At 37.1% G+C, this 25059-nt stretch overlaps 1 protein-coding gene across 4 annotated transcripts in view; it reads right to left on the bottom strand.

Annotated features, from left to right (window-relative positions):
* The window catches only part of RPGRIP1L (RPGRIP1 like), a 105402-nt gene that overhangs the window by 4858 nt on the left and 75485 nt on the right, over window positions 1–25059 (bottom strand). For 3 of the 4 annotated variants that reach the window (XM_077898401.1, XM_077898404.1, XM_077898405.1), the window contains 4 exons: window positions 22412–22595; window positions 15529–15613; window positions 10025–10158; window positions 6171–8086 (listed from right to left, as the gene is read on the bottom strand). In XM_077898401.1, the coding sequence (XP_077754527.1) occupies window positions 7941–8086; window positions 10025–10158; window positions 15529–15613; window positions 22412–22595 (549 nt within the window). In that variant the 3' untranslated portion in view covers window positions 6171–7940. Of the gene's footprint in view, window positions 1–6170; window positions 8087–10024; window positions 10159–15528; window positions 15614–22411; window positions 22596–25059 lie in introns of those variants that run through there. The other variant, XM_077898402.1, reaches the window with a different exon arrangement.

Here is a 25059-nt window from a genome sequence, read left to right as displayed (position 1 = left end):
CTTGTTTCTCCCTCTGCCTATGTCTCTGCCTCTCTCTGTGTCTCTCATGAAAAAATAACATCTTAAAAAAAAAAAAGAATCTGTCACATGCCAGGGGTTACCACACCATTTTCCATAAATAATTATCATCCTTTTTGCCATCTGATCTGTGAGTGACCCAGTTTGAGTCCCATGCTAATGTTCTGCCTTTTAGGGCCACTCCTGGTACTTACTTTCAGCCTGGGTTCCCCAAAAGCAGGGCCTGAAACGAGGACTTGCATGTGGGAACTTTATTTGGGAAATTATCCCACAGAGGACAGACTGGGAGAAATAAAATGGAAAAGCCAGTGCCAAGTTGTATTGCCAAGGTGATCACCTCTATGAGTGATGGGGCTGGATTCTGCTGGAACCCTATAGAATGGACCTTAGAACTGTCCGTCAGAGGGATGGACAAGGGGAGTATTTATGCATTAGTTCCTGGCTCCCGCTGGTCGAGTCCCCTGGAGTGTTGGCCCCTTTGTGAATAAAAGATGAGGAGTGAGGATATGAGTGAGGTAGGGCCCACCAAGGGTTTCTTTTTTTTTTTTTTTTAATTTTTATTTATTTATTTATTTATTTATTTATTTATTTATTTATTTATTTATTTATGATAGTCACACAGAGAGAGAGAGAGAGAGAGGCAGAGACACAGGCAGAGGGAGAAGCAGGCTCCATGCACTGGGAGCCCGACGTGGGATTCGATCCCGGGTCTCCAGGATCACGCCCTGCGCCAAAGGCAGGCGCTAAACCGCTGCGCCACCCAGGGGTCCCCCCCACCAAGGGTTTCATACTATTTTCTAGTGACTTCCACTGTTTCAGTTAAGTCAGCTCTCAGTCTAGTGTTGTCTTAGGTCTCTGACTGCTTTTAAGAATTTTTTTTTGTCTTTGGTTTTCAGCAGTTTCCACAGAATGTGCCTTAAGCGGTTTTCTTTGTACTTCCCCAGCCTGAGCATACAGAATGAGGCCATTCTTGTAACTGTGCCTTATATGTATTCTGAAAAAGTCTTAATCATTATCTTTGGGAATATTGATTCTAATGCTCTTTTCCTCTCCTGGGTCTATTAAGTCTAATTGTATAGTATTACCTTCCACACAATCCCATGTCTTTTAATACACCCCTGCCTTTTTTGTTACTTTTCATGCCTCAGAATGGATATATATATATTTAAAAGATTTATTTATTTTTAGAGAGAGAGAGAGAGACAACACAAGAGTGTTTTGGGGGAGAAGGAGGGAAGCAGAGGGAGAGAGAATCTCAAGCAGATTCCATGCTGAGTGGGGAGCCCAATCTCACAACCCTGAGATCATGACCTGAGCCAAAATCAAGAGTCAGATGTTTAACCAACTGAGCCACCCAGATGCCCCAGAATGGGTGTTTTTTAGAATATATTTTTTTTTACAGTTCAGCAAGTCACTTTTCAATTGTGTCTGATTTGCTGTTAGATCCACCTGGTGAATTCTTAATTTCATTTATTGTAATTATAGACTACATTCGATATTTCCAGTTGTTTTCTTTCAATAATGTCCAATTCTATGTCAAATTTCTCAAGATTATCTTTAACTCTATTAACACTTTTTAAAGATTTTACTTATTTGAGAAAGAGAGCAAGCACAAGTTGGGCGAGGGGCAGGGAAGAAGAGAAGCAGGCTCCACAGGGAGCCCAATGCTAGGCTCAATCCCAGACCCCTGGGATCAAGACCTGACTGAGCCAAAGGCAGACACTTAACAGAATGAGCCACTCAGGCATCTCTAACTCTATTAACATATTAAGCAGTGGTTGTTTTGTTTTTGTTTTTGTTTTTTTTTGAGGTTCATAGGTGATGACTCCATTTTCTGAATTACTTGTGTGAGTTTCACTGGTCTGTTGTCTTAGTCTTCAGTCACAGTCTTGTCTCCTTATGTGCCTCGTTATTTTTTTATGTGTACCAAACGTTGTACATAAAATATGCAAAGATAATTTGAACCTGAAGGATTTACTGGGGGCTCTAAGTTCTAGTCTTTGGTGGGCTCTAAATTTCTAATTATTGTTCTTCAGAGCTCCATGAGTCTGTTGAAATCTCTGTTCAGCTTTGCATCCATACTTTTAAATTGGCAGATGCTTCTAGAAGCAAATCAGCTTTAATGCTTGGCTCACCCTCTGGGCTTCCCTCAGTTCCCAGATTTTGTTCCAGTGATTCCTTACAGCCTAGGTGGCTGGCGGCTTTTTGATGTTTTCAGATGCTTCATATATAGTATGTGCGTGTGTATAATATCAGATTTTCCAGTTCTCAACAGGAATGCTGGTCCAAACTATCAAATTCATCATTACTAAGGTAGAACTCCACCCTGCCAAAAAGTTTTATTTTCTTATGCAATATGGATACAGGATATTTTAAGTAAAATTTATTTGTTTTCAATTTTCCTGAACAGGCCAGGAAAGATAATCATACAGGTGGGGAAGAGGTTTGGGTAGCTTACAGGGTTTCTTAGCTCAAGAGTATCCTCTTCTGTTGCTGCAGTGACGTTTCTTTAATAAATGACTTCTTTAATGATAATGATACCATTTAATACTATCTTGTTCCACTGGGGTCCATAGTTTCAGCTGATTCTTTTTTTCATTTCACTACTGTGTCTCCAAGGAACCTCCCCCTTTCAAAGTGTCTCTTTCTCTTCTAGTCTTCCCAAGGCTACCACCTCTGGTTCTATGTACTTTCCAACCTTCTTTCTTTCATTTCTCCAATAGCCAATAACTCTGCCCCATCAGGCCTCATACCTGTTCTTGACATTTTTCCATTCAGCATGGTCTTTGTTCTTGAGGGAACAAATAAATAAATTTTGTACAAAGTTCTGTCAAGTTGTTGCATCATGTACTTTAAGGCTATACTGTTAGGTGTATATATGTTCAAGTTCATTAGATCTTTGACTTGTTTCTTTTTTATTTATTTTTATTTTTATTTTTTTTAAATTTTTTTTAATTTATTTATGATAGTCACAGAGAGAGAGAGAGAGACAGAGACACAGGCAGAGGGAGAAGCAGGCTCCATGCACCGGGAGCCCGACGTGGGATTCGATCCCGGGTCTCCAGAATCGCGCCCTGGGCCAAGGCAGGCACCAAACCGCTGTGCCACCCAGGGATCCCCTGTTTCTTTTTTAGTATAAATTGTCCTTCTTTGTCCCTTGTTTTCCACCTTGAATTGTTTTGCCTGTTACCTTGCTTCAATGTTAACATAAGACATCTATCTCATTTTATAGGTTGTCTTTGCTCTCTTGGTTAGAAAAGGCTCCCTCATCTTGGGTTGTGTGTAATCTCTTCAGTTTTCTTCTTAAAATTATTTAAATTTCTCCTAATGTTAATGATGGCCTGTGTAACTGGGACAAAATACATTTATGCCAAATAAAGCTTGATTTTAGTGACACATTTCCTTTAAAAAAAAATCCTTATGCTTCAGCTTCTTAACAGTGTTTTCTGAGAGCTTTCTGAATTCCAGCCTCTGTTACTTCACTACAAAAAACACAGATACAAAAATTAGCTTGCTGTTTCCTCAGTTTCATAATGGCTGACTAAAAGTAGCCCTGTTAGGTCAAATTTAAAAAGTCTTCACATAAAGGCAGATTTGAGGAATGCTATTAGAGCTGTCATGGATGCTGGTATCTAAAGGAGTGGTTGTAGCACCAAAGGAAGAGAAAGGAAAAAATTGTGCCTTGACTAACTAAAAATGAGTAAAAGGACAGACAGGAGGAAATGTTCAGTTGAATATAGGTGTAAACAGATGGCAGAAATAGAAAGATCAAGATGGTGAATTTGATTTACAAAGAAAACTAATGGTGTTCAGCGAAGAGAGGGGCAATGCTGTTACAGGGATGAGAAAGGTCAATCTCAACAGAGAGTGAGAAGGGGCAAAAGGCAAAAGACAAGCCTGTTGGTGTCCACCACAGAAAAGAAGCTATATTCTAACACTGACAGAGCTAGATATTACTTCAGAAAGGCTGAAGGAGAAACATGGTTTAAAGATATGAGTCAATGTTATATGGAAAAATGAAAGGGTAAGAACAGAAGGTTTAACAATACCAGGAACATGGGCTCAATTTTCCAGGAGGTTAGACTAAAAGGTACAGTCCACTGGTGGCTCTTTGAAATGAAACCGAAAATCTATCTTGCAAGATGAAAGAGATTAGAATGAGGGATGTTTTCTAATTCTGTATTTTCAGTTTTTAAAACACTTGTTTCTATATCTTTGATATTTTTTAGCTTTCTGGTTGACCTGAAGGTTGTTTTTGCTCTGAACAGAAGGGATGTAAAGCTGTTTGCTCCCATTCACGGATCTAATTAGGCATGTTGTCCAATCTATAATAAATCATGGGTTTAGTTTTTCTTTGTTAAGGTAGTCAGAGGCCTTCAGGCATGAGTGACTTATTGAAATGTACTCTCATCGTTGGGGATGAATTATCATCCTGATATTGTCAATCACTCGATAATTTGATATCACCAGAGCTCTCCCTTGGTTGTTTTGTACTACACAAAGATGGCATTTTATTCTCATATTTGTTCACAGACATGATTCACATTTTGCTATCTAGTGAATAAGGAAATCATTCTAAATTCAGCAATAGTGGTAGTTTGACTAAAAAAAGTTATTTTCCATATCCACAAAAATGTTAATCAAATTCTTGTTAGAACATGTGTAAGAAGTGGTTTTCATTGTCACAGCTCTTGATGTCAGATTACTAAAATAATTTATGTTTTATTGTGGGAACATCGGTGCACACAGAACCTCCCAAGTCACATGACCACTTCTGAGCCCACACTTCTTCATAACACATAGAAACTATTTGTGTTTTGTGGTAACGAATGAACAGCAGGAACAGCAGAATTTCAATGTGGCTGTTCTTTATTTGATTAAATATATTCTCTATTTATTCTTAAAAAAACTAATTTAACTTAAATGGCAATAAACCATGATAATTTAGAAAACATGTTGAAATTGAGAGTGAAGAGAAATGTTCTCTATGTAAACCACACTGTAAACCATAAAACTTATTTTTGTCAACTGCTTCTCATGACAGTGGCTGGGAATTTGACATTTCTACTACAGTAGGCAAAAAACCATGTAAAATACACTCTCCCACATACCACATCACATCTCTATTTATATTTCCAAACTGAAAGCATTACATCCCCCAAAAGTGCTGAGTGTACTGTGTACATTTACATCAAGAGCTGTAGGTTCACAAAAGCCTTGCTTAAACTCCAGAATTTGTGTGGCAAGGCCACTGTTGGCGCCCCCTCACTCCTCGCCATACTTTAGTTCAGGCCTGGCTCCCCAAGAGAGAGCCATTGCTCTGTAATCCAAAGGGTGGTGAACTTTTTTTCAATGAACTCTGGTCAACACAAGACAGGATAAAAAACTATTCTCCAACAGATTATGAAACCCACTTGAAGCATCCATACAATGGCATTCAGTATCACTTACCCTTTCAAAAAGTGTCAGTGGGTATTCTGTTACTTAAGAAAATGAGTCTTGTAAGAATTCACATAGTTGGAAGGTGTGTTATTTTTTTTTTTAATTTTTTTTTTATTTATTTATGATAGTCACAGAGAGAGAGAGAGGCAGAGACACAGGCAGAGGGAGAAGCAGGCTCCATGCACCGGAAGCCCGATGTGGGATTCGATCCCGGGTCTCCAGGATCGCGCCCTGGGCCAAAGGCAGGTGCCAAACCGCTGTGCCACCCAGGGATCCCCAGGAAGGTGTGTTATTTTAAAACTAGAAAAGGAATCTTTAATAATCTCTATGGCAAACTTGAATGTGATGGAAACATGGCTAGTTCTCTAATCGGATCTGAGGTATACATTCCACCCAGCTGACGAGGTCTCAGAAGTTCCCTAATAAAAACTCCCCCTCTCCACTTAAAGATCATAAGAAGTCAGCGCAATCCGGTTCTTTTCCTTGCAGAAACGGGTATTTAGTTTGGGATGTAACGTTTTAAAACAATAATACAAACCTCCTGGGAGAATACCACAATAAATGTCTCAAAAACCACTCAGTTAATCCCAGGGTATAATCCGGCTGTTTTAAATTACTGCAGGGAATATTATGGGCCTTAATGACACCGTAACTGCATGAAGCCAAAGAAAGCTAGAAAGAGAGGCCAAAAAGATGAGCTCAGAGCCAGCTGAAGTGACAACAAACATGTGGCTGTTTACTAGGATTGGAGAGGTTTAGTCTGCAGATGTTTGTGGTCTCTAGAAGGTTCCAGAGGAATGAGTTATTATGAAGATTTGCAGAGTTTGATGAGAGCAAGATTCTTCTTGGAGATGGTGGGCCCCAGACAGGGAGGCCCAATGGTAGAGACAGAATTTATAGATTTCTGTGGTCAGATCGTACTCTACTGGTCCCACAATGTACATCAACAAATTAATATTGTACGGATGTCATTTCAAAGTCTCCTAAAGACGAGAGTCATTATTGAAGCCATTAGAGCACAGATGGTTCAAACTATATGCAGATATTCATACTTGCATTTTTGCATTATAGCTGCTTTTTTTTTTCTGTTGAACTGTAATGAATTGTCTCATAATCTATTCCATCTTCTTGCCATTAGCAGGCTTTGAATGTTCACAAATAGGAGCAAAGAACTCATTTTCCAGAGCTTTAATCACACAAAGAGGGAATGCCTAATTCTCTAAATGAAATGGTCTGTGATCACTGAAGCAGAGATTTAATATATCACGGCAAATTAGGTAGATTTTAATAAATTACTTATCTCCCTGAATACTTTACATATGCTTAAGAAGGAACATAGCCTGTTTGCAAACAGTGAAAACCCACAGCCTATAAAAATCCTTTGAAGAAAATGACAAATAAAAAAGTAAATTAAAAAATGAAATGCATTATATCCTAGACCTCTAGAGACAATTCCTTTGCAGCATTGATTCACAGCTCCATTAAAAATATCAATTAAATCCTTCAGTGAGATTGGGTAAAAGCTAGAAAATTAACTTTCTGAGCTGCTTTTTGAGGATCTGGTTATCCAGATACACCCCACCATTGTACAAGCTTGATGTAAATTTAAAAAATGATAAAAAAGATATTCCTTTCAGGTCTAACTAAGCATATCAGAATTAGAGCCATACTTTTAATACTTTCTTTCTGTGTCATAAGCTAAGTTTTCAAAATATGAATTTCATGTATATATACATATATTAATTTCATGTATGTACATATATGTACCTATTTCCTCTTTATATACACACGTCCCTGGATCCCATATCACCATTACAAATCCATAAAAATCATACAAATAAGAAGTGTGATTTTTAAGAAAGGAAACCAAAAACTTGCAGTAATTTAATAAGTTGGTGCCAAGTCTCATTCTTTATATTTAATTGATAGAAACTGCATGCATCAAAGAAAATGCATACTGAGCTTTAATGTGCATAAAATGGATATTAGCATTTTAAAGAGGAAGATTAACACATTAATCCAAGTAATTTTCATATATTGCTTCTAATAAAATCTTCACAGTATAAAACTCTTAATGAGGCTAATCATAGGCATTCCATTTAGTGGGACGATTAGGGATAACATAAAAGTGTTTCTTTTTCATAGGTTTTCTAAGATTTATCCTTTTTGCTTATTAAAAATAAAAATGGGAATTGCATGTCGGTTCTTTATAAGAAAGTGTTGAAAATGCAAATAGACTTTCTCATGCTATCATGTAGGTATAAATTATTGAGAAGGTACTGCCCACAGTGGAGAACTTAAGTCCTGAGGGGTGGCAGTCATGGGAAGAAGGGAATAGAAAAATAAACAAATGGAAAAGTATACAAAACTTGAACACTACAAACCCAGGCCTCCCCCTCCCTGCACCCCATGAATTATAGATTATATACACCAGAGTAATTACAGAAATCTCATCTTAGAGCTTTCATGTGAGTGTTTACTCAGGAGCAGGAGATGCCTCTGGAGCAGCTTCTTTCAGCCTCCAAGTCACCTCTATATTGCTCGTAGACAGACCGTAGGGCATGGAGCGCTTCGACAGTTACCCTGAGCTTGCCAATACCTCCACCACCTGCCCGGGCATCAAAGACTATGGAGAAAAATGGCAGAAAAGTGTTAATATCATTCAACAGATTTTTCTTCAGATAGGATATATGTAACAGGAATTGAAAACATGGAGATAGCTCTATAAAAGTCCAAAGTTCACCAGCACCTCAGAAATCTATAAATTACAGCTTGTCAAGTGTATATGAAGATACACATTTCAGGGGTATCACATGTGTGCAAACATACTGCCTGTGGAGTGAAGACTCGTGATCTATCCTGAAGTTTACTTTGTGGAAAGGCTAGAGGATAACGATTTCCACACAAGATCAGAAGTTCTAAGTTTGAAGAAATAAGGCCTAAAAGGGATCATGATATGACAGTTCCAAAATTTTTTTTTTTTAATTTTTATTTATTTATGATAGTCACAGAGAGAGAGAGAGGCGCAGAGACACAGGCAGAGGGAGAAGCAGGCTCCATGCACAGGGAGCCCGATGTGGGATTCGATCCCGGGTCTCCAGGATCGCGCCCTGGGCCAAAGGCAGGCGCCAAACCGCTGCGCCACCCAGGGATCCCCCAAAATTTTTTTTAAGGAAACCTTTAAACAAAACTTGGAATACAAAGACTTAGATCTGAGCAGGAAAGGAGGTCATGGCCACAAGCGGTCCCCACCTCATTCCCCTGATTTACTTACATCTCTTCTTTGGGACTCCCTACTGCTGTGTCTGGCACAGAACACAACATTAAAATCCTGACCTGACCCCTGAGTGTTTAATTTTTTGACTCTCACTTAAAACATGGCCAGAGTAGCTATCTGTGTCAGATTAGAGTGGTCATGCGTGGACTCTCAGAATGAGAAGATGGACTGCTAAACAGAACTGTCTGGAGAGAAGATTAAGGATATAAAGCATAGATAATTTTCATTGCTTTTCTCAGCCTCTTTTGGTTCTGGTTGTCTTTCAGACAGTTTAGGTTAATATTGCAATCCTCTCATCTTCTTTTTCTGTGCCAAACAAAGTTGTGACAAACTGTCATGTAGTTAGATATGTATAGTTCATAAAGATTCCTAGGATAGGTTTCCAATTTGGTTAATTATCAGCTTAATGTTGACTTCTGAGCATGCAGCACACACTCAAGACAGGCAGCTTGACATGTGAACCACAGCTGAACTCTGGGGTAACGGTGTCTGGCACTTAAGAGGTGCTCAAATAAGTGTTCATTTAATGCATGAATAAATGAGTAAACAAGCCATGTACAGTTTTCCAGAGATGGCTCTGCTAACTTAACAAATGGGAGTAAGACTCAGCCTCATTTGTCCATTTACTGTGTAGAGCCCTGGCCATCCTCATTATGAGTTTTAAACGTCTGAATCATAAAGCACAATTCCTTCAGCATGTTCTAAATATGTTACATGAAAATATAGAGGGTAGTAATTAAGCACTGATGGGACTCATGCCTTTGAGGTGAGAATTCAGGAGAGTACATTTTGTCAGGAATCCTTTATTCCTCTCTGAATCCTGCGAGGAAATAAGTGACCATTACAACTTGGAGTTATTTGCAGTAGCTATATCACTGAATTGTAACACTGAATTAGAGAGAAGCCTTACAAAAGACATTATAATGATGACTCAGAATAACATGCTTTGGCTGAAATAAGTCTTGACAGCATGAAGCTTCCATAAACAACATTAAAAAAATCCAATGGCCGCATTTTTGTCAGATACTCACCCTCAATACTAACAAAATGAATAGTTCCTTGTGAAGTGCAATTAATTATTTTAAAATTTCTTTTGACTAAAAGGAAGGCAGAGGAGGAGAGCAAGGAATGATGTAGGGAAAAGCTTCCAGCCTCAAAGAAAAGTCAGCTTGAGTTGCAAAGGATTCAACCAATGTGTGACTCAATGTCCCTGCAACCAGCTAAATTTAATAAAGAATTTGGATTTCAGCAATTGTTGTACAAATTGAGCAATACTCCCACCCATACCTTCGATATTTTGCTCGATGATGTCTCTCCCTTCCCGAAACATGTCAGCGAGATCAATGTTAGCAATGCCAATGTCCTCGCACTCCAGATCCTGTTCATCCTCTGGAGGGTCACTGACCACCGTGAAGCGAACACTGAGAGGAGAAAAAAACAAAATCCCCACAAATGAGGAAAAAATCACCATGAAACTCAACTCCCAAATGGGGTTTTATCAGTAAGTATGAAATCTCGAAGTTTCCAATTATTCCAATAAAAAGCAAATTACATGAGGTTAGATAAGTTATAGCACGAACTACTAGAATTATTATAGCATGCCCAGCCTTCAAATGAACATAAATCCACTTTTCTAAGCACTGATTAACATTTAACTCTAGAATCTGAGGAAATTACTAGGCAAAGAGAAGAACCAGATGTTCTCTCTAATATACACTATCTGATCGTATTGTGACATATCTACTTTTAAGGCTAAAAGGATCAAGTGAATAAAGACCACGGAGATCAGGGCGCTAATTTCAAAAGAAATGCAACATTTTCTGCAGAAATGTACAACTTCAGAGTGGCTACCAAGAAATTTATCTAATCCAACTCTCTGTGTTCTATGAAATGCAGGGACTATGTTTCCTGGGTAACATTCTGAGTCATGTTAGGTAAATGTTGTAGCTCTGCCCAACAGCTACATGAAATGTTTGTACTACTTCAGCAATCTTTTAACTTACAGTCCTAGCATCCAAGTTTTATTTTACTTTTAGACACATAATTGTAGGGTTCTGATGTAACTGATTTGAATTAGTGGCTTGTGTTGAGGCCAAACACACTTGGATTGACCAAATGACAGGAATTTACAGTTAAGTACTCTTTTGATATGTCTTGGCAGCATAGCTTAAACCATGGATGCTTGTAAACTACCATTTTAACCATTTTCAAAACATAGCCATCCTAAATCAGAAACAAAATAAGAAACTTGTTTCTCAGATTACATTTTTTTTTTCAGATTACATTTTTACATGAAAATCTAAGTCTCTGAGAAATCATGCCTTGAACAATACACTCAAATAAAATCCTTTCCAAACACTTATAGGTAAATATGATAGTATTTTTAACTAATTTGCTGAAAGTGAGTATTTGACATTTCATTCCTTTACTAAGTCCCTGTTTTTAGCCAGCAAAAATTTTTATTATAAAATAGAAATCCCTTCCATTCAAACACAAGGTAGCCCCTATTCACACAATACTTATTAAGAGTACAGATCCTGGTCTGTAAGTGGATAAGATGAGTATTTTATATGATGCATAAAACAAAGGGATTAAGATAGAATGGTTAAAGGGCATCCATTGTGAGTTAAAATGTCTACTCTCCTACTATGATCTGTGTGATGTTAGACACATTACTAAACCTCTCTGATCTGTAGAATGGGAAGGGGAATACCTATCTCAAAGGCTCTTGTGAGGATCAAATGAGATGATACATGTAAACAGTGCCTAGAGCATGGTAAGAACTGAGGAAATGTTTGCTCTTTTATTATTCTTATTTTTAATCTAGGTAGAGCTGCTTAAGCTTCTATATTTCTAATGGAAGAGAAAAAGAAGACATAGGGAAGGTTTGTTTCAATTGAAAATTGAGATTGCCAAATTATACAATGACTGTATCAGTCAGTTAAACAAGAAGAATGATGATGAAAGTAATTGTCCTAAAATGATGATGAGTGGAAGAGAAGGAATTACAAGGGATATCTGATGCACATTTTACATCCACAAGACTTCCAGAAAAGATAGAGGCTATGCAGATTGTACTAATATTGTTAAGTGTTATCCTCCTATAATGTCTCATATTTAAGGATCATATCTCTATCACTTTACAAATGCAGACCATTACCTCTGCTGAATATATGAGAATTCTGAGACAAAAAAGGAAAAAAAAAATCGTTCCAAATGTCAGGGAAAGGCTAGAAACCAAAATTCACTATTCCTAGCTTTAAATTCTATAGAGAGCAAAATGAGATGTCAAGTATGAAATTAAGAAACTATGAAGTTAAGCAAAAAAGGGAAGAGGGTACACTAGAATTAATTAAAAAGCTACAATTTGGCTTAGGCTACCCTGCACATAAGATGTAAGACGCCTTTTATGTCTTCCTGTTAAGCCTGCCAAACAAAGAGGTGGAGTCACATTACAGAGTTTATGTCCCACGGAGGATGGTAGACAACAAGTGAACAAATAAAGCAATTACATATTACAATAAGTACTAAGATAAAGTTAAAAGTTGCTAAACTGGAAAATAACAGCCATAGTGCACCTAAGGAGATGATAGTAAGTTACCTACGTGCCTGTCCTGGTCCTCAGACTGGACAGAAAGCCTCTTTAGGACACTAAACAAGCAAGTAGATGCCAAATACCCATAGGGAGGTGGAAAGGGAAGTGCATCCCTTCTCCCTCCTGCAGAACTCTCCCCTTCTTAGTGAGATCTGCCTTGCTAACCTCCTCTGTCAGGTCCGAGACACAGACATCTATGTCTTCCTGCAGGCCCATAGTTCCCTCTGCCTGCAGTGACCTTCCTTGCACTGTTCACGACCTGACTGGGTCCTCGCATCCCTCACTATCCTATCCAGCATACCATCACCTCCTTAGGTGTGCTGTCGCTGTTATTCTCCAGCTTAGCAACTTTTAATGTTCTCTTAGTACTTACTGTAATATGTAATTGGTTTATTTGTTCACTTTCTGTCTACCATCCTCCGTGGGACATACACTCTGTAATGTGACTCCACCTTGTCCAGCATTTAGCTCCCAATACTTATACAGGGGATCATAAATATTTGTTGAATTACTACATGAACTGCAAAATGGACGATGCTATTTAAGGTTGGCTCATTTGAAGAAGGTCTACTGGAGGAGGCAGGCCCTGGGCTGGGCATCAAGATTTAGACTTCGAATGTCACTTGCTGTTATTTAGGAAATCAGAAAGCACTAAAACTCCTTAAATTGTTTAACAATTTTGACTCCTCATTTCGAAATAATTCCTTTTCATATAAAATAGCATAGAAGAGCCTAAGGGTTACCCTGTGAGATTTACATACTGGAATGCTGATGGTTATGCTGGATCTGCTCAACAGAACATGTTAAAGGGAAGAAATGAAACCAAAAAAAGAACCTTAAGTCAGTGTCAAAATGACGACTTCAAATAATTTTTAAAATCTCACTTCAACATGTTACCTCCCTTTGAAAGTGACACTTATGTGCTTCCAAATATAGCAGGGGGCAGAGTGTGAAGGTGGTGTACATAATTCATTATACAATGTACATAAATTTATGTATGTCAGGAAGACTGGCCGAACTTCTCTAACTGTGGCTTTGTAAGGTATCTCTAATATTCAAGAGGGTTACTGCCTGAAAGACTGAATTCTTATAAGCTAGCAGGTACTTTAAACAATGTGAAGTAATGAGACCTGTAAGTATTTGCAAAAGGTGAGAATATTCACTGGAATAACAACTGTCTTTTGGCTGTGGAGACATAAAACATAAAATCCCTCTTTGTCCTGAAGAAAATGATACTGTGAGGGGAAAAAAGTGAGCATGGCCCTCATCTGCTGTGCTGGTCAGAGACTTGCACAGTAGTGCCCCAGGGATTTACTCACCCCCACCCTCTGCATTGTCACCTTGCACCCCCAGTGCCTCTCTTGGTTTTTCTCAAGATGACGTGAACACTTGGGTCTCTAGGGGTGTTTAGAGATTTTTAGAGAAACAAGGATGGGTCAGTGGAAGTCATCACATTTATTGTGGACATTTAAAAAAGTTTTTAAAACCATTTTGGTACAAGTAAGTAGGTCGTCTGAGGAAAGGCAGGTCTACAGTTAAAGCTGAATTTGTCTTTTTAAAAATACATACTTTTGAGGAAACAAAATTGCTCTCCCTGATGAGGAGTTCTACTTATAATAGGTTCTAACATTCCAAAAACAAAGTGAACACAGAGGTAGACAAATAAGACTGAAAGGATTGGGAAGTGGAGCCCAGGGCTTGTTCATGGGAAGAGAGCTCAGTCCTGGACAGTAATGGCCTGCCTGTGGACCACAGAGCGGCAGATGACATGGCAGGGCTGTGTAATCATTGTGACCTGGGCTAACCCTGGAACACTGATGGTATCTGAGGGGGCCTTGAAAGAAGCTCAAGTGTACAAAGTAAATAAGTAAAACTCGAATGATTATCTACCATGCTGAGAAAAACAGAACTTCAGGTTAATTAACAAGAGCTTTTGGCACCCCTTCTTCAGAACTGAGATCCAAAGAACTGATATATGTACTTCAAGGAGTTAATGAAAAAGCTGCTATCAGATCCTAATAGCTAAGAATTCCAGTCTCCTTTTTTGAAAAAGAAGATCAAATGCTAGTTAGGAAGCTCTTTTGAAAAACAGAATGTCTTGGGGCGCCTGGCTGGCTCGGTCAGTGGAGCGTGCGACTCTTGATCTCAGAGTTGTGAGTTTGAGCCTCATGCTGGGTGTAGAGGTTACTTAAAAATAAAATCTTAAAAAGAAAAAGAAAAAGAATGTCTTTAACCTTCGCTTCATGCCCTCTAGAAGAGGGGAGAACTTGAATCCCTAAGGTGTGCAGGAATGAACTCTGTTTCTGAGGCACTAAGTGTGTCATGTAAGGGCCACAAGGGCAAGGAGAAGATGACAACAGAGAGATAAAGGGCCCACTCCAGCCAAGGGAGGAGAGCCAGCAAATGGGGCTGACGGGCAGCACCTTACATAACTCCTCAAACTGTACACATGGGAGCACACACGAAACAGGAAATTACTAAGATCAGGGTTTTTCCTTCTTTAAAAGGGTATACTTTCTCTACTGAACGAGAATCGCAAAGTCTTCTGTTCAAATTTGAAAAACAAAGGCATTAAAAAATCACATGAAATGATATATAATTAAACAACGAGAGTAAGGTAAAATAGTCTGGAAGGCTAATGAGCTATTATAAGTAATAATATTGACATTACTACTACTTACATCAATGACAAATGAACACTGACTGTGCGCTCTGTGCCAGGTACAATTCTAGCCATTCCACATACATTATCTCATTGAATCCTCACAACAATCCTATATAATATTATCACCATTTCACAGATGAAGAAAATGAGGCAGAGGGTGGTTGTCTAAGGTCAAAAAGCTAGTAAGTGATGGAACAAGAATTTATATTCAAGCCATTTGGCTGGAGAGTACACCCTCCTTGCAATCATGTTATGTTATTTATAGTTATACTTGAACAGTAATGGGATATTGGATATACACTGTATGGTGTCTTGGTTTGCAAGCACCATGGGATCTTTATAGTTACTCTGTATGGTATGCAGGACTACTTTATTTCTAGGAGGAAATTGACAGAGAGGAAACAGACTCATTTGAGGGCACAGGGTGAGTCAGGTGTTCTGATTCTTCATCTTGAGCTTTCTTTCACCACACCATGCTACAGAGATTTATTTTATATAAACCATCAGATAATTTAGAATGCTTAAATGTACCTTCTATTAGGCATCTCTTGTTTCAGTAGTATAGCTTTTAAGATGTCTCTCTTTGCTTGGTTGTTTTCTTTATCCACGTAGATCACTATACCCCCCCCAAAAAAAAATCCACAGAAAAAGTCAGTCAAGAATATGCTACATTAGTACCATTCTGTATTTGTACAAATACCTGTTTTTAGAGACACAAGTCATGCCACCTCACTTGTATGCCTGGGAAAAGAAAGCAGCTCTGGAAACCAGAATCAAATCTGAATAGTCATGTGATCTAATGTCATGTCACTGGCAGGTTTATGTGCACACTGTCAGAAAAGATACAAGCGACATCTAAGAGTGCCACATCGCTGTCACTGCCTGTTAATGGCACTGGCAGTCATGACAGTAAAAGCCAGCAGTCTTTATTGCTTTGTATTTGAGGGATTTACTGCATTTTCTCTTGCCCAAGAAACGAGTGATAATGATAATGTATGGCAGAGAGCTTGTCCTTCCTGACAGCCTCAGTAATTTAATCCTTCTCTCCTGCCACAACATGCAATAAAAGAGGCATCTAGTGTATTGGGTTGAGGAAATCCATAGGCTGATGTTTGCTGGTGTTCGGGTGGGGGCGGTAAGGGAAGAGAAATGTAGGGAAGGGAGAAAGAGGCCTTAAGGGTATGAAGTTTGTCTTTGATTTTTAATGGTGCGTGGTGGGGGGGCGGTGGTGGCTGGGGTGGCTCAGTTGGTTAATCATCCAACCCTTGGTTTGGGCTCAGATCATGATCCCAGGGTCTTGGGATAGAGCCCTGGGTCATGCTCCACACTCAATGGGGAGTCTGCTTGGGGATTCTCTCTCTCTCTCTCTCTCCTCTGCCCCCCCCCCCACGTGCTCTAAATAAATCTAAAAAAAAAAAAGAGCATGCATGTTGGCATGCAGGGATGTGGCCAGACTTTACTCGGCTGAAATAGGATATGAAATAACTGATCTAAAGTTCCATCAGGAAGAAGGCGGTGAACACTTGAAGCCGTAAATAAGCACCTGCACTTTAGGAAAATGGCATCTCAGAGTGCGAACACCAATTTTCAACCTGGTTATTTTTTCTCAGCTCAGCAGCCATTCAGCATGTCTTAGCTTCTGAAGACATTTTGGAGGTAAAATGCCCCCTGTGTCCAGATCTCAATTTAGAGACTATCCTTGATCAAAAGTACACACAGGGTGAAGGATACCATGACAATTCCAAAGCCAGACTCCCCTGGGAACACTTTTCATCTTGAGAATGTTCCCCTGGACAATTTTAGTCCAGTCTCAAATTATGATAATACAAATTCATTTAATCATTTGACGTGCTGGGCACTGAATTGGGAACACAGTGTGGGAGACACATACGTGTCTGTGTAGGGATGGGTTAAGGGTTTAAGAGAAGTGAGAACCAAGGTCAAATAGCGGCTCTTAGCTTGTTGCTGTTTGCATGATGCAATATCAGTAAAAGTGGCTCATGATACAGGTTTCTGAGATTTATAAGAATCAAAAAAGAGGGTTCAGAGTATTTTATCAGTATAGTGCCTTGCTTATCAATGCTAAAAAGGCTTACTAAGAGGTGAGTTCAAAAAAAAAAAAAAGAGGTGAGTTCTACTAATGCTGGAAGACTGGACCTCATTTTGGCCACCCGTACACCAAGCCAATGGGACTGAATCCAAAGTCTAGAATTTTTCAATTAAACTAGGCCAGTTCTGATAACGTTACCTCAATAGCTTGAAATAAAATTTTTAATGTGGTAAAATACAAGTAACATAAAATTGATCATTTAAATCATTTTTAAGCACACATACAACGACATAAAGTATATTCACACTGTTGTACAACCATCATGACCATCCATCTCCAGAACATTCTCATCATCCCAAACTGATAATAGTATCTCCCCCCTTCCGCCTCCCCCCAGTCCCTGGTGACCTCTATCCTACTTTCTGTCTCTATGAACTGGACTATTCTAGGTACCTCTAACTAAGTGGAACCATGCAATATTTGTCCTTTTGTGTCTGGCTTAATTCACTTAGCATAATGCTTTTTAAAGTTCACCCACATGGCATGTAACTGAAATTTCACTCCTTTTTAAGACTGAATAATGTTCCATTTTGATACAAAGATTTTGTTTACCCATTTGTTTTTTGATGGATATTTGGATTGTTCCTACCTTTTGGCTACTGTAAATAATGCTGCTATGAACATAGGTATCCGAACATCTGTCAGAGTCCTTGCTTTCAATTCTTTTGGGTAGGTATCCAGAAGTAGAGTTGCTATACCTTATGGCAATTCTGTTTAACTTTTTTTTTTTTTTTTATCATTGAAATTGGTTAAAAAGAAAAAAGAAAGATATAGTTGGGACACCTTCTGCTTCTGCTTCATCCAGTTGGCCAGCACTCTGTATTTCCTATTATCTTAACAATGACACAAATAGTGACAGCCATCATTTATCAATTGGTATTTATGTACTAAGTATTACACGCAATACTTTTCTTATGGCAATTGCATGTATTAAGAACCATGCTGTTCCATATTTGACAAATGATTAAATAGACCCAGAGGAGGTAAGTAATTTGCCCAAGCTCATATAGTTAGAAAGTGGCAGAACCAGAATTTGGATCCAGCAAAGTCTGCCTCCAGAGCCTGCCTTCTTAACCTCCATGCTAGAATTTCTCCTTCTTCCATATGAAGCTGAAACTTTTTCTACTGTTTAAGCTGCAACCATGTGGTCAGCACAGACCTGAGTGTGAGAGAGAGTTCTGTACCTGAATCAAGGGAAGCCACCTGACCCTCCTTTCACTCTTTCACAAAGGGATATTGCTTAGGTGCAGCTGCTCCAGGTGTCTTAAACAACTCTCTTTGGTTGAACACTTTTTAAAAATTCCTTTCTGAAAAAGCTCAAGCTCCCTATCCATTAGCTTACTTCTCTCAAGGTATACCAAATGTGAAGTCCAGCTCTTCTGCTTGGCACCAACAATGCCTAGAATATGGGTGTCTTAATCTAGATCAGTTATTCTTCACCTTTAGTGTATGCCTGCATCCCTGGGCGGGCTGGTTAGAATGCAGATTATTGAGCTCACCTTGAAGTTTCTAATTCAGCAGGCCTGGCTCAGGGCCTGAGAATCTGCATTTTTATCTTCACAGCTGCTGCTGGTCAGGATGTCACACACTGAGAACCACTGTGTAGCTCAACATCCCTTTGCTTATTTTTTGAGTGGGATCAGCAACCAGTGAAACTTTTGTGTTGAACATGTAGGGAATTTGGACACTGTGGCCACCTCTACACCAGGGTCCTAAAGATAACCATTTGGTGTTCTGGAACTAGACAATTAAAAAAAAATTCTACAGTTTCAAAACTTCAAATAGATCTTTAAAAAAGCAATTCTGTTGATTGAAAAGTATCAGAACTCTCTAAAAATTAAGTTATTTAACTTTTATACTCATTAGAATCACATTTATTTAAGACTTGCTAGATTTTGACATAAACTTATTGAAAGCATAGGTCTCAAGAAAGGTACAAGACAGTAGTCCAAAAACTTGAGCTGATCTTGAATTGTCTACCATTAAAAATCTATCCTTCACTTCTGCAGGTTGGAAAAATCTTTACATTTTTTTTTTATCAGTGTCATTTGGCAGAAATGCAGATGTCTTAATTACAGAGGGTTGATAAACTTGAATCTCAGAAGACTTTTTGTGTCAGAGTGTTATCATTCCCCTAATCCTTATCTTTGTCAAATTTCTCTTCTTATTAATGACAAAATGTAAATTCTGTTTTTATCTTCTGAATTAAATTTTAATTGTTCCAAAACATAGTCTCTGCTCAGTGCTTAGCGACTAAGGACCCAGATCCGTATAAGTCTCATAAAAACTTTGGACGATTTCATTAATCTTTTTTCTTCCCACTGTCAATTCCCTAGGTTTTATTCAGTCCAGACAACATTCTTCAGACCTACCATTAATCTTATTTTTTCCAAACTATTTTCTTGCTTTCTCAGCATTCTCTGAGCAAAATTTTCAGGCGCAATAAAACACAAATGTTTTGTTCATGCTACAAATGTCTAGCAAGTGAATTCAACTTTGTTTTTTCCTAGCATTAGATATATTTTTTGTGTAAGTGAAAGTGGTATTAGTACCTCTTAATAAAGACCGAATCAGGCTATAAATAATTCTGGGGATCACTATAATAAACCTCTCATTTTATGTACCTAATTTAGGTCTCATGAGACAAATCCCTTTTGAAAAGATTCAAGCCATAATGCAGGGTAAAAATCATTGTGAGGTTCAGTCAACCTCTCAACTGGTATGGTGTTCAAACAGGAAATAGCATGTACTAATTGTCCTTTAGATTTTCCATCGGAATTAAAAAGTCAGTTTGGAAATAAAATTACTTTCATTAACATTTAATAAGATTTGGAAGATGTAAGTCTACATTATATTGACCTTTTACATCAAGTCACAAGTGAATGGCAAATCATTACAATAATTAGATGAGATAGTTACTTATTAACCAAAGATTCAAGGAGATTCCCCTGTACTAAAGGTGATACAAATACAATAATTTAAAAATAAACATTTTCACTATGTCATAATTAAGTGAAAAATAAAATAAAGCCTCCTATGACGTTAATATTATTTCTCAAATTTGCTGATGACCCAAGATTACATTTTTTTTATATAGTAGATAAAAAACAACATTATTTTGCTCGGAAGCACAAAATACATTTCTCTCCCCTCCCACCAGGAGAGGATTTAAATATCCTTACAATTCTTTTCATTTAGCCTTTAAAATACTTACAGTCAAATTCCAATAGGTAGGAAGAGAAGTTGAAAAAAGGTATATAGTAAACACTTCTACAGAATTTATTTCTAATAAATTACTGGTTTTCTTGTTGCATTCAGATGAACAATTATTCATTACAGCCATAAGCAATTGTTAAAATACCAATTAGATCGTAGGTTATCTTGTAGTAAAAGGAAAAAATATACCTGAGCCAATGCCAACCAACTAACAAAAAGCCCCCAAAGTCCTTGGTTACATGTGAGAACCTTACAAAATTCAGGACACTTGAGCATGTGCTAACAGGTTGCATCCCCAGAATGATTTGCATTGCTTCTTAAGCAAATAAAAACAATCTGTTGTGCAGCGGGCCAAATTTCTCAATGTACAATTTCTAAAAAGCAATTTTGTTGTCAGTCCAACCAAACATTCTACTGCCGACCTTTAAAAAAAAAGAATAATACAAAAGCCAGAAGAGTTTGTCTCTTTTCTTGGGGTATGGTATTTTCATTATAATTAGCTGTCTAATCAGTTCTTTCAATACTAATAATATTTTGCTATGGTTTACTTTTCTGAAACTTTGCAGGTAAAAGATCTCTAGGAAGCTTGAGAATGTATTTTTGGAAATATTTGTTATATCAAGTCAGTGAAAGGAAGGAAGAATCAGATTCTTGTTCTGACCACACTATTTATTTCCCATATGATTTCTCAACCTATCTGTCATTATAGAATTATAGAATTTGAGCTGGAAGGGATCTAAGAAAGTACCTTATTCAACAGATAAGAAAATAGGATACCATGAAATCTAAACATCTTACCCACATAACTAATAAGAATTGTGGATACAGGGAAGACTGGAACAGATTTCTGGATACTCATGATTATTGTCTTAATTTTTGGACCACAGTTCCAAAAATAGCAGGTGTGTGCACATGTGCCTACACGTACATACACACACAAGTAACCATGAGCATTTGTAATCTTACTGTATGATCAATCAGTAGCATGGTATACATAAAATCAATAGCACAATTACACATGTTAATTAAAATACAATTTATAAAACTGGTGAGAAAAAATATCAGTGTTCAAGTAGCATAAGATGGCCTGTTTTGGCTAAAGGTAATGCAACACTCCATCTTTATGTTTTAATATAGGGCTTTAGAACTTAGGAAGCAGTTTTAACATAGGGTCATGTCAGATTGATATGCTATTTTTACTCCTCTTGAATTATACATTGATATATACCATTTTTAAAAACATCTTAAAGTTGGCTGATTGAAGAATTTACAGGGTACCAGTTGGGTCCGACTTGGATGTCAACTAGCTGATAGAGAAAGCTCTCAAAGAGGAAACCTGCCTCCAGTTATCAGTGCATGTGTGGGCTAAACCATGAAAAGGTATTCTAAGAATTTATCTCACTCAATTAAAATCCTGAACATATAGACACTAGGAGAGATGTACACATACATATATTGTAAAAACATCCATCTGATAACATTGATCAGAAAGATAGAAAAAATTAGGTCATTAAATTGTTTGAATCATATGATTAAAAAGCTAGTACTTTTCCCCCCATGAAATACCATACTTTTTGATTCAATTCAATTGGCAACTGAGGTGACATTTTTCTGCTGATACTATAATATAGAAGGAACATCTAGAGATATTGTTTCCTTTTCTCTTTAGTATTACTTTCTGTTGATACTATAATATAGCAGGAACATCTAGAGAGATTTTTTTTTTCTCTTTAGTATTACTTCAAATTTAATTTCTTAATCCTGGGATGCCTGGATGGCTCAGCGGGTGAGCGTCTGCCTCTGGGTGTGATTCCGAATTCCTGGAATTGAGTCCTTGCATTGGGCTCCTTGCACAGAGCCTGCCTGTGTCTCTGCCTCTCTTTCTGTGTCTCTCATGAATAAATAAATAAAATCTTAAAAAAATTTTTTAATCCTTATGCTATAGTTTTAACTTTTATTAATCCATTCTGATGAGACTTCCATGACTTTATGTGAACATTAGAGAATTATACTTTTTCCCTGTTCCTGCAGTTACCTTCACAGATAAGACAAAAATAAAAGTCTATGTTATAAAGGAACCATACATACCATTGCTATAATTATAGTAGACCCACTGCCCACTCTTGGGTTTTGGAAGTGACACAGGTGTCTCTTCAGCAGGAAGACTGTAGAATCTGCATTCAACAAACAGCCGTTGGATAGTGTCATCTGCAGTCACTCGAGAATCATTAAGGCTTAGAGCTATGATCTCAATCCGAATTTTTTCTGATGGCTGTTTAAAGAGCAAAAACAAAACAAAACAAAAAAACAACAAAGTAACATAAAACAAATGAGCAAAAACCTCTTTATTGTTTTTCAGTATAAATTTTAAATAAAACATGAAGGCCAATGGGTTTCTTTTTTGGAACGCATTGTACACTACTGTATAGTTATACATGATAGATTATTCACGACAGAGAGAGAGAGAATGAGATTCTAATGCCCCAGGGTTTGAAGTTAACAGTGTCATGGCAATAGTCTCCTGATTTACATTTGAGGCTATAAATACCCCACTAGTAGTCTATCAGGGGCGAAGATTATGAGATCTTCATCTCCGATTGCTTTCAGAATGACAAGTATCAGTTGGCCTTATTTCAAACTATGTAATGAAGTACATGTTTATCACTGCTTTTATTTAATCTACAGTACCTGAGAAAGTTTCGGTTATTCAGAGATCAAAGCCTGTTGAATACTTTATAGCTATTATGCTAATAAATGTAGCTATATGAATCCATATTAACTAGAGCAGAAACTAAAATTCATCCTCTTGTATATTCTGCCATAATATATTTCATTCAATATGTAATGTTTTCAAACAAAAGAAACAAGATTTTTATCTAATCTACCATATATTTCCTTGCAATTTATTTTTTATCTCATCTTTACAGAATTAACAACTAAAAATATATCTGTTTTACTGTGTAATTTTCATTTCAATCCTTACTTAATAGATTTTGGTATCACAGACATCAGTATATGAACCATACATGTTTCCTTGAGTAATGATTTAAAACAAACAGACGGACTTAAAAATTAGATCACACCAAGATAACTCCTGTTTGTTTTTACAATTTTAAATTTGTGCTTCATTTCCTTTTACTAAATTCCTCTTTACTAAATTCAGAAGCATGCTAATGTAAATTGTATAGCTTTAAATAATAATTAGAAAATTCTGAAACAAAAACCTGTCTATAGGACCAACTTTTAGGAACTCACTGTCAAACATAAATCAGTGTGTAAATTCACCACAGTGATTACTTAGATATTTCAAAGCATATGATATAATTAATTAAACTGAAAAGCATAATTATCCTATTGTAAAAATATCCCCATAAAGAACAATTTCTATTGCTGTCAAACCCCCTCAATATTTGATGAAGTAATTTTACCCCACTCTTTCAAAAGACATTTTCTTTTATTATGTATTCTAAGACACTTTAACTAAAAACCCAAATCTGAATATTTCAATAAGGTTATTTTATTATTCAGTAGATTCATGGAAATTTTACTAGGATGACAGAGAAAATTCCACACCATTCTGTCTCCACTAATACAGGTACAAGGCTGCAGCTGGCAATATTACTAGGATTAGCATAGTATGATGAAATATTTAAAGGAAAATTTTTTCTAAAACCTAATAAATCAAATGACTGCCAAATGTCATTAAAGTGATGGTCTTTGACTTGAATATGCTTTTCATATTCAAATTTGAAAAGAAAGAGATGAAAGCCTGGAAAGGTTACTCGGTTTCAACTAATAACCTCAAGCCCTCTCCGTTCACGTGCATAAAAAATGAAGTTGGCTCCATTGTCTAACCTCACTTCAGAAAAGCCCTTCTCTGCTTGCCAAAGACTAACATGGTAAAGAAAATATTTTAAGTGATATTATTTTTTCCTTAAAATGTATGGTGGTTGTCAAAATACCACACACGAACACCCATTTTATAAATCTGCTTCAAATGTAGCACAATGCATAATTAAGCCTTTTACATGAGTTGTAATTTGACAAACTCAGAATTGCTAAAATAGTAACTTCTTATAAAACATTTGTTTGCCCGCACAAAAGAATTAAAGGAAATTAGCCATAAAAAGGCAAAAGAGATAGATACATGGTTATTTCTACATTGTGAAAAGAAGAATTTAAAGTTGTTTATCATAGAACCCTATGAAGAAATGAACGAACTTTTAAATAGCAGGGGAATAAAATTTACTTAATGGGTTGGTTATTTTATTAATAATATATTGTTTATAGTCCTCATATGAAAACTTACACTATTGTAAGAACGTATTTAGGTTGTCAAGTAAGGCTATATACAAAAATATAATTCTAAATGAAAGTAGATTACAGCCAAAGAAACAAATCAAAACATTAATACCAAACAAACCAAAAGAAAACCCACATTATTCAAATAAATAAAAGAGCTTTAAAATTCCTCACATGATGACATCTCCTTTCTCGTCCAATTTTTTGTTGTTATCCACTACCCCCCCATCCCACCCTAATCTCATTACCTCTATCCTATGTCCTTCTAAATTCTCTAATATTATGGATAGAAGTTATTAGTTGTCATTTCTTTGTTCTTTTTATGCTACATGAATCAAGTTAAAATACATCAAAAAGGGGATATGTTTTCCAAATCATATATATCTAGGGAAGCATGCTCTGGATAAAGAATTTTCCAAACATGATATATTTTG

Source organism: Canis aureus, chromosome 5 (assembly GCF_053574225.1).
Source record: "Canis aureus isolate CA01 chromosome 5, VMU_Caureus_v.1.0, whole genome shotgun sequence".
NCBI classification, from domain to species: domain Eukaryota; kingdom Metazoa; phylum Chordata; class Mammalia; order Carnivora; family Canidae; genus Canis; species Canis aureus.
The sequence above is the reverse complement of the archived record's forward strand: the minus strand, read 5'-3'. Positions and strand labels throughout refer to the sequence as shown.